Below are 16,180 nucleotides of genomic sequence, written 5' to 3' on the forward strand. Positions count from 1 at the left end.
CCACGGGGGCGGCGTTCTATGCACAAAGGGACAGATGTCCTTCTCCTTCTCTAGCTCTTTCTTGGTAAAACCAAGCATTGTCAATCCGGCCAAGAGATGTAATCCTGGTAACATGTCCTGCCCAGTTGGAGATGCCCAAAAAAGCTTTCTACCAAGGTATCCAGATGGCATCCTAACCCATGTGACCAAAACAATCTAAACTTGCTTTTCTCAATGTGGAGCAGCAAGAACTTCTCATCCTGTCTCTAACGGAGAGTCCAGTCATTCTGTGGAGGAAACTCATTTCAGCCGCTCGTATTGACAGAGTCATTCTTTCTGAAAGCCAGCATGTAAATCGGCTGCTAACGGACTGGTACAAGAGTCCGTATAACTGGAGATGTCACATCGATCTGCGTGTCGATCTTCCGCTTCATTCTTCCATCAATTGTGAACGAGACCCCAACGACTCCAACTCCTCCACTTGAGTCAACACCTCACCCCGAATCCGGAGTGGGCACTTCCACCCTTTTTCTGACTGAGAACATGGTCTCAGAGTCACACGTGTCCAAAATGTCTCTTTCTTTCTGCCAGGGCTGTAACGATACACAAATCTCACGATACGGTACGATACACGATATTGAGGTCACGATAACGATACGATATTATAGCAGTATTTTTTTAACAACCTTGAATGAGGAACATGTGACTGGAAAAAATTGTCTTTTATTTGAAAGACACAAAATACAAAACAATACTGTACGTTTGCCCTATTGTTACAGTTTGTAATGCTTTATAACTGTTTAAGTTTTAAAGAGAAAGCCAGGCCAACCATTTTCCACAAACTGAACTAAAAGTAAATGTCAGGTTTGCATTATGATCTTCAGTTTCATACAAGTACAAATATTTTGCCAAAACTGAATAGTTTCTCTCATGTATGATTTGACTTTTTTCTTTTCCAGAAATGTAACAACTAAAATTAAATAAAAGTAAATAAATACATACAATTTACATCATAAAAAGATTGATTCATGCTCACCTTATAAGTGTAAGAGGAGATTTATTTTTGTTAAGAAGGTTATTTTGGTAATTCAGGGTTGATTATTTTATAAATATATTCTTTATATTCTGATGTAAATCAGGGACTATAATGACACTAGTCAGTTTATCTGTAGTGATTAGTCTGTTTTAGATTGGGCGGAGTGATACGCCACAGTACGGCACTAGGTGCTGTGTTGATGTTCTAAAATCCTACACTGTTAAGGGACATTAAAGTACACTGGAACTCAGCAGAAGTTGTCCCCGTGTTTATCCTACTCACCACCCCAAAAAGGTTTAATTTAATAAGGTAATGCTTAACTCTACACCAGCCTTACATCAGTAAAAGTTCAGAGCTCAAAACCCCCAAGAGTCCCGTGATCGGGACCAAAACGGTACTAGTTTCTTCTGAGTGGAGGAAGATTTTGGTCCACGGGTCGAGGCGCGGTCGTTACTAGTCAACACAATAGATTAATATTAATAACCCAATATCGTGATACAGTTTGTCACCTCCACGACACGTATCGTTTTTGTATCGCAAAGTTTCGTGGCACGATACATTGTTACCCTTACTTTCTGCTGTCATGAAGATCACGACTCGGTGGTCTTTGACCTGTCCGTAAACGCTATGAACAGTCGGTGACAAAAGGCAGCCTTGATTGAATTCCACTCCCTTTGCAAACGAATCTGACTGCCCTGGAAAGTACAGAATAACTGTAATGAGGTTTCCGGTCCAGTCCCATTGTGTATATTTCCTTGGATAGTATGATTCATATCAGAATCAAAATGAGAAAATGCAGTGCACTTTATCTCCAATCCTACATAAAAATAAAGCTTGAGAAATTACATATTATGCATAGATCTGTTTTTCTTTGTCTAAATACATTGGATGAGTCACAGTAGTTCAAATAAACTCAGTGTACAGTACACTTGAATATCCCTCCATAAAGCTTCTGCTTGATAAAAGCAGAAATGGAGGCTCATAATGTCTCCATATCACTCAATTATCATTTTATTTTACAACAAAACAGGCCTTTACCAGTTCCACCCTGTGGCTAAAGATCAAACATTCCACATTATAGAAATCATTATGCTTATATGAGCTACAATAACTGCTCTGGGGAAGAGCGAACTGGATCTATTACTGCTGGCAGCTCTTTAAGCGTCAGTTCAGTCTCCTTAAACGCATCCAGCTGACCCCAAACAGCCCCGTCCCCACTCTGCTTTTCTTTTATACACCTTTTCAATTGTGCTTCTTCTTTCCTCCGCCGTCTCTCCTTCCAACTCAGAGCAGTCTGAATGTAGGTCGGTGATTTCCAAAATCCTCATCCTGTTTAAAGTTTGATAAGTGCACTCCAGGTGGTTGTGGTGTGAATATTAAATTTGTAATCAGTGGTTGTAAGTATCCACTGCTGGAATAATTCTGATTATTAAAGTGAGTGTTTTCCCCCGAGGGGAACTCAGCCACGTTGTGATTCCAGGACTCTGTTGTTAACCCTTTTGCTGAGGGGGAAGGGAGAAAAGAAGGAATGAAGGAAAGAAGGAAGAAAGGAAGGAAGGAGAAAAGAAGGAAGGAAGGAAGGAAGGAAGGAAGGAAGGAAGGAAGGAAGGAAGGAAGGAAGGAAGGAAGGAAGGAAAGAAGGAAAGAAGGAAGGAAGGAAGGAAGGAAGGAAGGAAGGAAGGAAGGAAGGAAGGAAGGAAGGAAGGAAGGAAGGAAGGAAGGAAGGAAGTAGCAAAGGGAGTAAGGAAGGGAGAAAAGATGGAAGAAAGGAAGGGAGGAAAGAAGGGAGAAAGGAAGGGAGGAAAGAAGGGAGAAAGGAAGAAAGGAGAAAGGAAGGAAGGGAGAAAAGATGGAAGGGAGGAAGGTAGAAAGGAAGGGAGAAAAGAAGGAAGGAAGGAAGGAAGGAAGGAAGGAAGGAAGGAAGGAAGGAAGGAAGGAAGGAAGGAAGGAAGGAAGGAAGGAAGGGAAGGAAGGAAGGAAGGAAGGAAGGAAAGGAAGGAAGGATGTAGGAAAGGGAGTAAGGAAGGGAGAAAAGATGGAAGGGAGGAAAGAAGGAAGTAAGGAAGAAAGGAGAAAAGAAGGAAGGAAATAGAAATGGAGTAAGGAAGGGAGAAAAGATGGAAGGGAGGAAGGTAGAAAGGAAGGAAGGAAGGAAGGAAGGAAGGAAGGAAGGAAGGAAGGAAGGAAGGAAGGAAGGAAGGAAGGAAGGAAGGAAGGAAGGAAGGAAGGAAGGAAGGAAGGAAGGAAGGAAGAGAGGAAGGGAGGAAGGTAGAAAGGAAGGAAGGAAGGAAGGAAGGAAGGAAGGAAGGAAGGAAGGAAGGAAGGAAGGAAGGAAGGAAGGAAGGAAGGAAGGAAGGAAGGAAGGATGTAGGAAAGGGAGTAAGGAAGGGAGAAAAGATGGAAGGGAGGAAAGAAGGAAGTAAGGAAGAAAGGAGAAAAGAAGGAAGGAAGTAGGAAATGGAGAAAAGATGGAAGGAAGGAAAGAAGGAAGTAAGGAAGAAAGGAGAAAATAAGGAAGGAAGTAGGAAAGGGAGAAAAGATGGAAGGAAGGAAGAAAGGAGAAAAGAAGGACGGAAGTAGGAAAGGGAGTAAGGAAGAAAGGAGAAAAGATGGAAGGGAGGAAGGGAGAAAAGAAAGAAGAGAGAAAAGGAAAGAAGGGAGGGAGGAAGGAATGGAGAAAAGGAAATAAAGAAGGGAGGGAAGAAGGAAGGAATGGAGAAAATAAGGAAAGAAGGAAGGAAAAGCAAAGAAGGTAATAAAGGAATGAATGACAAAAGGGAGGTAGGAAGAAAAAGGAGTAAAGGAGGGTAAAAAAGGAGGAAAGAAGAAGGAGAAGGAAGGAGAGAGCATGGCAGGAGGAAAGAAGGAAGGAAGAATTGGGTCATTTTGACCCAAAAGACAGCACAAGGGTTAAAACGCTCTAACGAGTGTGAATGAGGACGATCTGTCTTCTATTTGAGAAGTTCTCCCAAATGACAGAAATAAGAAAGTCGATTGTGTGTCTCATCACACATGAACGCTGCCCTTTAACATCAAATAGTCAGAGTAAAAACTTAACTATGCAACAATTTCTGCTTCTCTGTGACCTAGAAAGATACCTGTTTTGTTTCTTTTTCCAACATTTCTAATCTTTTACATCAAAATTAAGATATCAGTGACTCAGATCTCAGCAGGGATGGCGCTCAAAGCCAGCAGTGTTTCTGGCTCTGTAAGGTGCATCCAAAGAGAAAAACAACCCTCCAAAGTCTGCTGAAAATTAAAGGAGCTGTATGTAAGAGCAATAATAAAACGAATCATAAAATGACCCCGATATGTCAACAGACATTTAAAAATCATGTTAATTTCAAATACTTCACTGACAACAGCACTCAAGCCAGGATATTCCAGTTTAAAAAGGAGTTGCAGCCCTCAACTGATGTTTATGTTGTCATTTTTTGTTTTGGCCTGAAGCTCCACCCTCCACCTATCTCCCAATCACCAAGTCAGTATTGTTTCTGAAGCTCCACCCTCCACCTATCTCCCAATCACCAAGTCAGTAGTGTTTCGGCAATCGGGTTGCCAGCTCGGCTCTAATTATCAAAGCCATGGCAGCCTACGTTCCTGCTGCATTCTGCAGCCTACCTGTCAACCTCTGGTCGGGGGGAGGAGGGGGAGGGTACACGCCGCTCAACAATATTTTGAAAGTGACTGCAGTACCAGTTTTGGCCATTTCTTACAGACGGCTCCTTTAAGACTGCATATTGTTAACAATACATCTGCTGATGCACAAACTTGGACACATCATCAGTGTTGTATCCTGGACTCACTGGGTGTTTCGGGTCTTGAAACAGACTCCCTCATCCAGGCGACCCGGTCGAGGTGATCAAGTCTCGGCCTATGTCCAAGTGGCATGCTACCCCCACTACAACCACTGCTCTCCCCTTTTCAACCAGAGCCATCTGGAGGCTTTTTCTGCTGCCTCCACATTGTTGCCTATGGCACTTCTACGGTTGGCACCCGTTATGCCTAGTGTGCTGTAGGCTTTGCTCAGGAGTGGCTGGCAATCCCCCGACTGCCCACCTCCACTGGCATACACTTGGTCTTCCACCCGTTCCCCCGACCCCCTCCTCTCCACCATCTCCCTCTTTCTTTCATGGGCCCTCCTCCATCCTCTCCTCCCAGGGAACCGTCAGCTCCAGCAAGAAGAGTTGCTTTGTTGCCTCTGAGACCAAGATGATATCAGGTCTCAATCCTGACTGGGTGATGTGTGGTGGAATCTTCAGTTGTCTTTCCAGGTCAACTGTCATCACCGAGTCTCGGGCCATGCAGAGCAAACCAGTAGAGCAGTTTCTCTGTGTTTTCTCCGGCCTTTGTCCTTCCCTGACAAAGCAGATGGCCTTAGCTGTGGCTTGGGTGTATCGACTTCCCTCTATCCCCTTGCTGATTGCTTCAGCGATGGATTTGAGGACCTGGTCGTGCCTCCATCGATACCGGCCCCTCACACAGTGCCTTGGAGCAGCTACTCAGGATGTGTCCCTGTTTTGGAACACAGGGGGCAAGCAGGTGTTTCTACATTCCCCATGTGCACAGGTTGGATGGGCTCGGGAGGACATCGTAAACTCCCTGGATCAAGAACTTGATCCTCTGGGGATTCCACTGCCAGATGTCCTTCCAGGTTACGCTCCGCTCCATCGCCTGCTTCCACTTCATCCAGGCGCCCTGCTGCTGCATGGCCACTGCTCTGCTTGTTCTCTCCTCCTCGACTGAAGCTCGCACACCTCCTCCTGCACCAACCTCTGCCTCTCTCTTCCGCTGGCATGGTCGAAACGGGTTGCTGGTTGTCTCCCCAGGTCCGGCTCTGCCTTGCGCCACTGTTCCCAGGATGACCCTGTGCTTCAGTCGTGACTCTGCTTGCTGGACCTCATCGGCTGCCCTCCACTTTCTCCCTGTCCTCAACGATCCCTGCCCCGGACACTTTGGCGTCTCTGAATCCAGAGTACTGCAGGTGTTCCCGTGCCCGTGCCACGATGATCACCTCTCTGACTGAACTGAAAGCGAGCCTGAGCTTGTTGGTGTTCCCATACAGCAACATGCTGCTTAGGCTGCAGCATATTATAATCTTTTAAAAGAGGACAAAGTGGTAAAGATTAAAACCTTTGGCCTCCAGTTCATTGTCTAACATTTTCCAAAAAGACAAATTCCTTTTTCTGATAGCTATAAGTAAACTTTTTCCCAATAAACTTTTGATATGAAATTATTTACCTCACCAAAACACTGAAATTATTATTTTATTAAAAGTGTTTTCTTCTCCTCCTTCCACTCAAATTATTCCTGTATATCTGCATATAAAACTGTAAATAATCATATTTAAAATTTCTCCAACTCAGTGAAATGCTGCAGACACATTAATGTTTCAGTATTGATATAATTTCCTTTTAATAGTAATAATTTGTTGGTCTCAACCACTGTGAGGGTCGGACCAGTACAGTACAGTATATTATTTGAATGGCGTCTAGCAGAGTTCAACACATTGCAGTTTGATATATTTTAAGGGTTTGGTGTCGGGCCATCATGGCGCGTTGCACTGTTGGGATTTTTGCCATGTTGGTAACTTTGTCTTTGGTTCTTCACGTCGGCTTTCTCGTACGACCTACACTTGATTGTGTAGATCTGATATTAAATTATGGGTAGATACAGTAAGTGCTTCACGTCCCTCTGATTTTACAACATAAGTTTTAATTTTTTACCTTTCCTTGTCTCTTTTTGTGTCACGCATAGCTGCTATGCCATAAGCCGTAAAAAAATGGAAACAAGATCAATCTGTTTTATGATACCGCCGGAGATTTATTCGTTTGGTCTCTTGTTACTTCTGATTCTCTTAACCGCCTTTGCCATGGTTATTGATGTGTGACATGGTGCCATAAAGCTACATGTTGTAAGACACGTCCCAACTCTTTCACCCTTTAGTTTTTTTGTTTATTGTAGGACTTTAAGTGGTAGTTGAATAGTATTAAATCACAAATTTTACTTTCAGCTAGCCTATATTTATGAATATCCATATTTATTCACATGTTAGTTGCTTTGGATAAAAGCATCTGCTGAATGACAGTAGTAGTAAATCACAGTAGTAGTTATCCATATTTTATGCAGCAAATATTCATTTCATATTTTCTTTCTTTTTTGGGCTCAGTTTTTTTTTTTTTTTTTTGGGGGGGTGGTTGTGAAAGATATCTTATTTACCCGTTCCTTAACAAAATGTATTTATTATAAAATAAAGATACTTTGTGCAATTTCATTAATTACATATTTTAACCCTTGTACTGTCTTTGGGTAATTCTCCTGTTCCTTCTTTCCTCCTGCTCTCTCCTTCCTTCTCCCTTTTCTCCTTTCCTTCCTTCCTTCTTTTCTCCCTTCCTTCCTTCTTTTCTCCCTTCCTTCCTTCTTTTCTCCCTTCCTTCCTTCTTTTCTCCCTTCCTTCTTTTCTCCCTTCCTTCCTTCTTTCCTCCCTTCCTTCTGTCTTTCCTCCTTTCTTTCCTTCCTTCTTTTCTCCCTTCCTTCCTTCTTTTCTCCCTTCCTTCCTTCTTTTCTCCCTTCCTTCCTTCTTTTCTCCCTTCCTTCTTTTCTCCCTTCCTTCCTTCTTTCCTCCCTTCCTTCTGTCTTTCCTCCTTTCTTTCCTTCCTTCTTTTCTCCCTTCCTTCCTTCTTTTCTCCCTTCCTTCCTTCTTTTCTCCCTTCCTTCCTTCTTTTCTCCCTTCCTTCTTTTCTCCCTTCCTTCCTTCTTTCCTCCCTTCCTTCTGTCTTTCCTCCTTTCCTTCCTTCCTTCTTTTCTCCCTTCCTTCTGTCTTTCCTCCTTTCTTTCCTTCCTTCTTTTCTCCCCTCCTTCCTTCTTTCCTCCCTTCTTTCCTTCCTTCCTTCCTTCTTTTCTCCCTCCCTTCCTTCTTTCCTCCCTTCTTCCCTTCCTCCTTCCTTGAACCGAAGACAGCACAAGGGTTAAGCTTAGTTAATAAAATAGGTGGATATTGTTTAATTGATGCTGCTTGAACAAATAGTTCTTGATAAATATGCATTTTAGAAAAGGAGACCTAGTATTTTTTACAGTCTTACTTGAATCAATTTACTCCGGCGCTTCATCCTTCCACATTTAAAGAGTCCCCCCCCCCCCCGGCCCGGCCCGTCTCTAACAGTTGGACATTAATTAGTCCTCGTGATCAATTCCTCTCCAGCCACAGGTTATGATTTCCAGATTACTCGGTGCGCACACTCCACCATGCAACAAGAAAGTGACCCGTCTGTACAACCACGGAACACACACCAAAAAAGATAGCAAGACCTTTGATGTTTGTGTACGCTGCACAATCACAGGTGATAAACTAAGTTGTTTGTGTGTTGTCGTACTTGTACGAGTGCAAAATCGTCACCAAGTTTATGTTGCAACCGTAACAGCGACCTCCTCATCCTCCTCTACTTCTCCTCCTCCTTCTCCTCTTCCTCCTCCTCCTCCTCCTCCTCCTCCTCCTCCTCCTCCTCCTCCTCCTCCAATCTAACAGCTATTATCCTTTTCTAATTACACTTTCCTTCTGAAACGGTGGATCAGAGGGCACCATTGACTGCTTTTAATCCGCCACCAAATTTTAATTAACACAGACGTGACCCCCGTCTCTGATACATCCCGCCGAACGCTGGGATCACAATAACTAATAAATCACAGCCCCAGATTTCATTTCCCCCCGCGTTCCTCCACTGATGAATTTCAAGATGGGGAGCTGGTGGGGTGTTAATGTGTAGGGGGAAAAAAAACTCAGAGGGAAAGAGAGATACAGAGTGAGAAAAAGTATTTTAGAGGGAGAGAAAGGCTGAAGACGCCCGTAAGAAGAAGAGAGAGGTTAATGTAGGGCTGGGCGATATGGACCAAAAGTCATATCTCGATATTTTCTAGCTGAATGGGGATACTCAATATATATCGATATTTTTTCTGTGACATAATTGGGTTTTCCCCCAAAGCATTATAGCATAGCATCTCTGTTAGCATCTCTGTTAGCATCTCTGTTAGCATCTCCGTTAGCTTCATTTTTTTCTAAGGCAAACCCTTAAAAAAACTGTCAGTTTTAATACAAAGCCACGTGCTGTTGTGAATTGTTTTATTATTAGGGATTTAAACAGATAATTCCTGTTTACTTAAAGCTGTTAAATGTTAAAATGCTGTTAAAAGTAAAAATGTGTAAGATGCACTATTTACATTATTTACGGTTTATTTACATTTAGTATTTACAGTTTATTTACAGCTATTTACAGTAAAGTGATCATGAACATAAACGTTAAATGGATTGTACTGAAAATAACCTATTTCCAGTTTCAAATGGAAATGCTTTTATTTTGAAGTCTACTGGAAATGGCCTAACGTGTGTTAACCGTTAGCTTTAGATTCTAACTGACTGCTGCAACTTGTTTTAAGGAGAATAAATGTCCGATTTTAAAGCCACACGTTCTGGTTATTAAGAAGAAGTTCTAGCTGAATGGCGATACTCGATATATATCTCGATATTTTTTCTGTGCCATAATTGTGGTTTCCCCCAAAGCATTATAGCATAGCATCTCTGTTAGCATCATTTTTTCTGAGGCAAACCCTTAAAAAAACAGTCAGTTTTAATACAAAGCCTCGTGCCAAATGTCACACAGGTTCCTTTATTAACAGAGGTCTGCACAATATCAAAATGTATAAAACAAATGAAATAAAAATAAACTGCCTGTATATATAGAATAAAAATGCTTCTTGAATAAAATAAAACAAATATCCCTTTTCTGCATAACAATTAAATTAAAATACACTGTGCAATTAATACAATGTAGACAGTAACAGGCAGACTTTTCCACTGAGGTTGACAGTTGTGCAAATAACAAAACATTTGTACAAATCTCAAATAAAACATGAAACAGATATTGCATCTCTTTGAGCAAATCTCGAATAATTACAACAAGTCAAAACTGTACATTTTACAGATTTTGTGCCAGGAAAACTAACCTGTCAACACTGTCAGGTTTCAGCACACAGAGGTACTTTTCTGCCAGCGCGAGGGGTCAGCGTTGATGTACAGTCAATTTGTCACAAAATAAGCTATATCGATATAAACGATATTGTCTCGTACCATATCGAGTTTGAAAATATATCGATATATATTAAAATCTCGATATATCGCCCAGACCTGGGTTAAATTGTGAGAAATCATGTGTCTCTATGGCTACGTTCACACTGCAGTTCCCAAGTGACCCAAATCTGAGTTTTTGCTCATATGGCCGCGTTCAGACTGCAGGCAAATCTGATTCATATCTGATTCCTTCTCATATCCGATTTTCAGGGCTGACTGTCCACACTGTTTTTAGCAAGTGTCCAAATGGGATCTGGCTCTGTTCAGACTGGGCCACATCATTGACTGATCTAACGGGTTGCCGTAGCAACGACGTCGGAGCAGAGGCGTCACCCAGCGCGTGTATTGTGTGAAGTCATGTAATTGCGACATCAAAAACAATAACAATATGGAGCCAGCTCACATGCTGTTCCATACCTGTAAAGCTGGGCATACACTGTGCAATATTTTAAATCGTTTGACACCGCCCCATCTCACTCTAATCCTCCCGTCGGACCTCTGTTACTGGAACTCGAGGCTGGTTTTGGAGCAGGGGTGGGCTGTGTCCACCCAAACGTGCGTCCTGCCCACCCGATCAAAGGTTATGGGGATCCTTTATTTTTTTATAATTCTATTTTTTAATATATATAAAAAAGTCCCAAAATATCTGTACCGTTTCTGATTGGGTCGGCACTGCGCATCATTTTTAAACATAACAATGAACGCATACCGCAAAAGTTGTGTCTCGGCGGAGGGACCCGACGTCCCAGCAAAATGAGAAACAGAGAAAGGTGTTCATAACAAAACCACCAGCAAACTAACAAACCAACCAACAAAGCTCAGAGTTAACAAAACGAACCAGCAATGAATAACTGGCAGCCCCGCTCCATAACCTCTCCTCCTAGGAGGAGAGGGGCTGACGGGCTGCAGGTTCAGGCTCACAGCGCGACTGAAGGCTGATTTATGGTTCCGCGTTACACCACCGCAGAGTCTACGGCGTAGGGTACACGACCCGCACCTACGTGGAAATGCAGTCTTTTTTTCTGCTATTAAAACATGATTTGTAATGTGAATTTGCAACACTTAAACTACAAATAATAGTTTTTGACGTGACATCAGAGATTGTACATGCTCTCTGTGAAAGGAGGAGTAGCTCCACAACTGGAAATGGTGGTTTGGAGCGTCTGGGACAGTCATATCCGATCTGAGTGTTTGGAGCTGTTCAGACTGAGACGCATCTGTCCAAATGCGATATGAAACTACCTCCCGGAGGTGGTTTTGATCTGGTTTGCAAAAATCGGATATCATGCGGTTTGGGACTGTTCAGACTTCAAAAGAGTCATCCAGTTTCAATCTGGATGGGCTAAAAATCGGATATTGGCTGGCAGTCTGAACTATGTGACTCAGATCTGATTTGTTTATGACAGTGTGAACAGCACAAGTCACATGGAATCTGATCTTTTCAAATCAGATTCAGGTCTTCCATATGTGGTTCTAAATCGGATACAGGTCTGATGTTTTGCAATGCGACATCAGTGTGAACAGCCAGGTCGGAATGAATGCGACTTTGACGTCACAGAGCGACCGTTGTCATAATACTGCTCTGGCGGGGGCGGGAGTCACCCGGAAGAGATCGGAAAAGGTCAAGACAAACATGGAGGATAGCGGCGACGGAGCTAATCCGTGGAGGGACAGTATTGATGTATTATTATAGATGTATTGGAAGGTAGCCCTCCACATCCTGAAATTCTGGATGAAATCTGTCTCTGTAAAGATGTTCATCACATCATGATCCCACCACTCCTGACTCCGAGTCCACATCCACACACACCTCTCTACAGACGAGGCAGCCATCGCTCCACAAAAAGACATTATTAAAAATGCAGCTTTCTTTCTCCTCCTTCTCCTCTTCATTAACACTTGCTCACAGTTTCGTCGGCTTCCACCACACAACAACTTCAAAATAAACCCATGTACGCTCACTTCTGTTGCCTCCATGGTTTTTTTTCTCTTTTTTTCTTCCTTTTTCCTTTCCTTTTAAATTGCGACATTTCAACTTTTTTTCGACATTTCGACTTTTTTCTCGACATTTCGACTTTTTTCCCGACATTTCAACTTTTTTCTCGAAATTTTGATTTTTTTCTCGACATTTCGACTTTTTTCTCGACATTTTGGCTTTTTTCTCAACACTTCAACATTAATCGCGACATTTCAACTTTTTTCTCGACAATTCGACTTTTTTCTCGACATTTTGACTTTTTTCTCAACACTTCAACATTAATCGCGACATTTCAACTTTTTTCTCGACATTTCGACTTTTTTCTCGACATTTCGACTTTTTTCTCGAAATGTTGATTTTTTTCTCGACATTTCGACTTTTTTCTCGACATTTTGACTTTTTTCTAGACATTTCGACTTTTTTCTCGAAATTTAGATTTTTTTCTCGACATTTCGACTTTTTTCTCGACATTTTGACTTTTTTCTAGACATTTCGACTTTTTTCTCGAAATTTAGATTTTTTTCACAACATTTCGACTTTTTTCTCGACAATTTGACTTTTTTCTCAACACTTCAACATTAATCTCAACATTTCGACTTTTTTCTCGACATTTCGATTTTTTTCTCGGGGCAGCCATCGCTCCACAAAAAGCCATTATTAAAAATGCGTCTTTGTTTCTCCTCCTTCTCCTCTTCATTAACACTTGCTCACAGTTTCGTCGGCTTCCACCACACAACAACTTCAGAATATACCCATGTACGCTCACTTCTGTTGCCTCCATGTTTACCGCCGCATGACGGCGTGCTGTGTGTGACGTCTTTGTTATTGTTCCTCTGACATGGGTCAGTTCAGGCCGCGATGCGTTCACACTCGAGTCTGATATAGGACACATTTTAAAAGATAATGTGAACAGCCACACAAAAAAATCGGATATGGGAAAAAATCTGAATTGAGCATTAAGGCCTGCAGTGTGAACGTAGTGTATGAGTATGTGAGTGACTGAGATGAAGAAAGAGAGAGAAATGTCAGCAGCTCTGGTATGCCGTCAACCTTTGAGAGATTTGTTACCGGGGGAGAGGATTGTGAACGCTGTGAAATGGGCTTGTGTTAATACGCCGGCCGTTAAGGAACGTGATGTCGTCCTGCCGGCTTCACAGTCTCCAAAAATCAAAAGCCCGAACGAGGCAAAAGGGATGTTTTTGAAGAATTAATTGGCGCGCCTCTGCATGCAAGTGTGCAGCATTCTTCAATCATTGATTTTTGAATCATTGAATTTCTTCATAAATTACCATTACATTAGGTGAAATGAATGCATCCGAGTTGTCATTAAATCCCAAACCATCACAGACAGCTACTCGGGGCGGCTTCTCTTGTGTGTAAGTCGGTGAATCCGGCTGCGCGTGGAGGTAGAGGTGGGCAGGGTGCGGGGGTTTGTTATTACTAAATCGCTCATCCATGCTACTAATTAAGATGCATAGCATCCCCCTATGAATGTCAGTGTCGCTAATTATCAAACAATGTAGTGCTTACCAGATATGAGAACTGGCAGCCTCTGTAGTCGTGTTACCAACCTATTACTGCTACAATTACCAAGTGCCTGTCATTCTCCTTGTTAGTCATCTGCTTTCATTTTTTTTTTTCATAACTGATTTCAGTTTTTTTGTCTTTTTTTTCTCACTTCTTCTTCTTCTTCTCCTCCCTTATTGTCTCTCCAGGCTATGGCTTTGTGGATTTTGACAGCCCGGCTGCAGCGCAGAAAGCCGTGTCTTCTCTCAAAGCCACCGGGGTGCAGGCCCAAATGGCCAAGGTAAGGAGAAGTTGATAACAAGCGAGCGCCCCCGCGTCCACGTGCTCTCAACCGAATATTGCTATTTAACACAATAAATGGGGCTGTTAAAAACATCTGAGTATCTCCATGACAAGCTGAGGTGACTGAGGTGAAACATACATCTGTTCCTTCTTGCTGACGCTTTCCAAGGAAAAGATGCACACAAGTGTGGGTTTTTTTTCTGTTTCAAGAGATGATGTGGGCTTGTGCTGTGTGTGAGTATGATATTTTGGTTGCAGTATTCCATAGATGAACGTGGTTTATCAGTGCACGAGCGAGCCCAGCTTTCAGCCAGCTTTGACCTGCCGCTTGTGCTTTGTTGCACAGTTTTTGAAGTGTTGTGGTGGAAACCGATGAGGGAGGCTCTTTCCCTCCCACAAAGAGAACTGTTGTGAGTGAGCCGCGTTGCTCGGCATGTGCATACATGGAGACTCTAATTCACTTAAATATAAGACTGTGTCTTCTACGAACATTCTGACTTGAATGAAAGAAACCTCAGGTTCAGGTTAGACATCATCTTTTTCTGGTTTTTGTCTTTTACTTTTTCATAGACTGTTTAGACCAGCCTTTCTCGACCGGGGTGTCGCGGCACCTTGGGGTGTCGTCTGACTGTTTCAGGGGTGTCGTCAAAAAATTACCTATTCTGATATTTCATATATAAATACCGTATTTTCGCCACCATTCGGCGCGCCTTGTGGAAAGACGCACCCTCAGTTTTGTGTATTTAAAACACACACACGGCGCACAGACTGAAAAGGTGCTGTCTACACACACTTACAACACACACACACACACACACACACACACACACACACACACACACACACACACACACACACACACACACGTCGCAGAACACACACACAAGCACACAAGTGTGCGTATTTAAAAATAGAGCGGGAGCAAAACTTTGTTTGATTGTACTTTATTTGATTTTTACATTAATCAACCCCATCAAAGTCTCATCCTCTGTTTCTGCATTAAAGAGCTCCGCTAAATCAGCTGTGCCAGTCCCAATTCCTCGCTGTCAGAGTCACTTTCCGTGCTGTGCGGCGCCTCGGAAATGCCGGCTTTTGCGAAAGCTCGCAAAATAGTCCCAGCAGACACGTTAGCCCACGCATCAACAATCCATCTGCAAACCGTGGCATAACTTGCCTGGCCTTCCACTCTTGGTGAAACTGTTCCCCCTCAGTCATCCATCGCTCCCACGCCGCTCGCAGCCTTAAGGCTGATTTATGGTTCCGCGTTACACCAACGCAGAGCCTACGCCGTAGGTTACGCGGCGAAGCACACGTACGGTGCGCTTCGCCGCGTACGTTACGGCGTAGGCTCTACGTCGATTTAACGCGGAACCATAATTCAGGCTTCACTTTGAACGGCCGGTTCACACCAACGTCCAGCGGTTGGAGTTCCCTCGTCAAACCTCCCGGAATAACAGCAAGCATAGCGTTCATATTTTTCACTTCTTTTTTTACACTGTCTGTGAGATGGGTGCGCATAGAGTCACAGATCAGCAGCGATGGTGATGTGTGGAAAAACCACCAGGTCACCTTACATACACCTGCCTCAGCCACTCTACCATCATCCCTTCATCCATCCAGCCCTTTTCATTTGCCTTTATAATCACTCCGGCTGGAAAAGTCTCTTTAGGCAAAGTCTTTCTTTTAAAAATCACCATAGTTTCTGTCCATCAGCGTGGCAACCAAGCACAACAGTGAACGATGACTTCTCATACCCCGTTGTGCGGATCGCCACCGTGCGAAAAGAAGCTTAGGCCTACTCTGGTGCAGTTATCGTGTTCAAGTTATTGATACAAAATAAACGGGACATATGCATTTACAGTCAGAGCGATGACGTGTGGTTTTTAATTATGGGCATGACAAGTAGTGGCATGACCATATTGCAATCGTCCAGAATGGCCCAAAGGGCAATGTTGCTAGCATTTTGCTAACAAGCTAAAGTCGCAAAAGTCCCACGTCACACCAGCGGGTGTACAGCATGACCCCGCTCGGATGTGGAAAAAAAAAATCCAGAAAAAATAAAACACAGCCCGAAAAACGAGGAAAAACATGAAAATGAAGGCGATATAATAGTATCTAGAAAAGGTTTCCCTTTTCTTATTCTTATTCCGCACTTTTTTTCGTCCGTTAATACGGCCCGAACCGCAACGTGCACCCATGTATGGCATACATCGTTGGATGTGTCTCCATCGTGCCTCGATGGGCATTACTTTTCTCC

General features: G+C 43.0%; 1 protein-coding gene across 1 annotated transcript in view; it reads left to right on the top strand.

Annotated features, from left to right (window-relative positions):
• rbms3 (RNA binding motif, single stranded interacting protein) overlaps window positions 1–16,180 on the top strand; it is a 511,349-nt gene that overhangs the window by 154,521 nt on the left and 340,648 nt on the right. Inside the window, exon 4 of the mRNA XM_061742154.1 lies at window positions 13,830–13,921. Coding sequence (XP_061598138.1) covers window positions 13,830–13,921 — 92 coding nt within the window. The remainder of the gene's footprint in view (window positions 1–13,829; window positions 13,922–16,180) is intronic.

The sequence above is a fragment of the Cololabis saira genome, chromosome 15, assembly GCF_033807715.1.
Source record: "Cololabis saira isolate AMF1-May2022 chromosome 15, fColSai1.1, whole genome shotgun sequence".
NCBI lineage: Eukaryota > Metazoa > Chordata > Actinopteri > Beloniformes > Belonidae > Cololabis > Cololabis saira.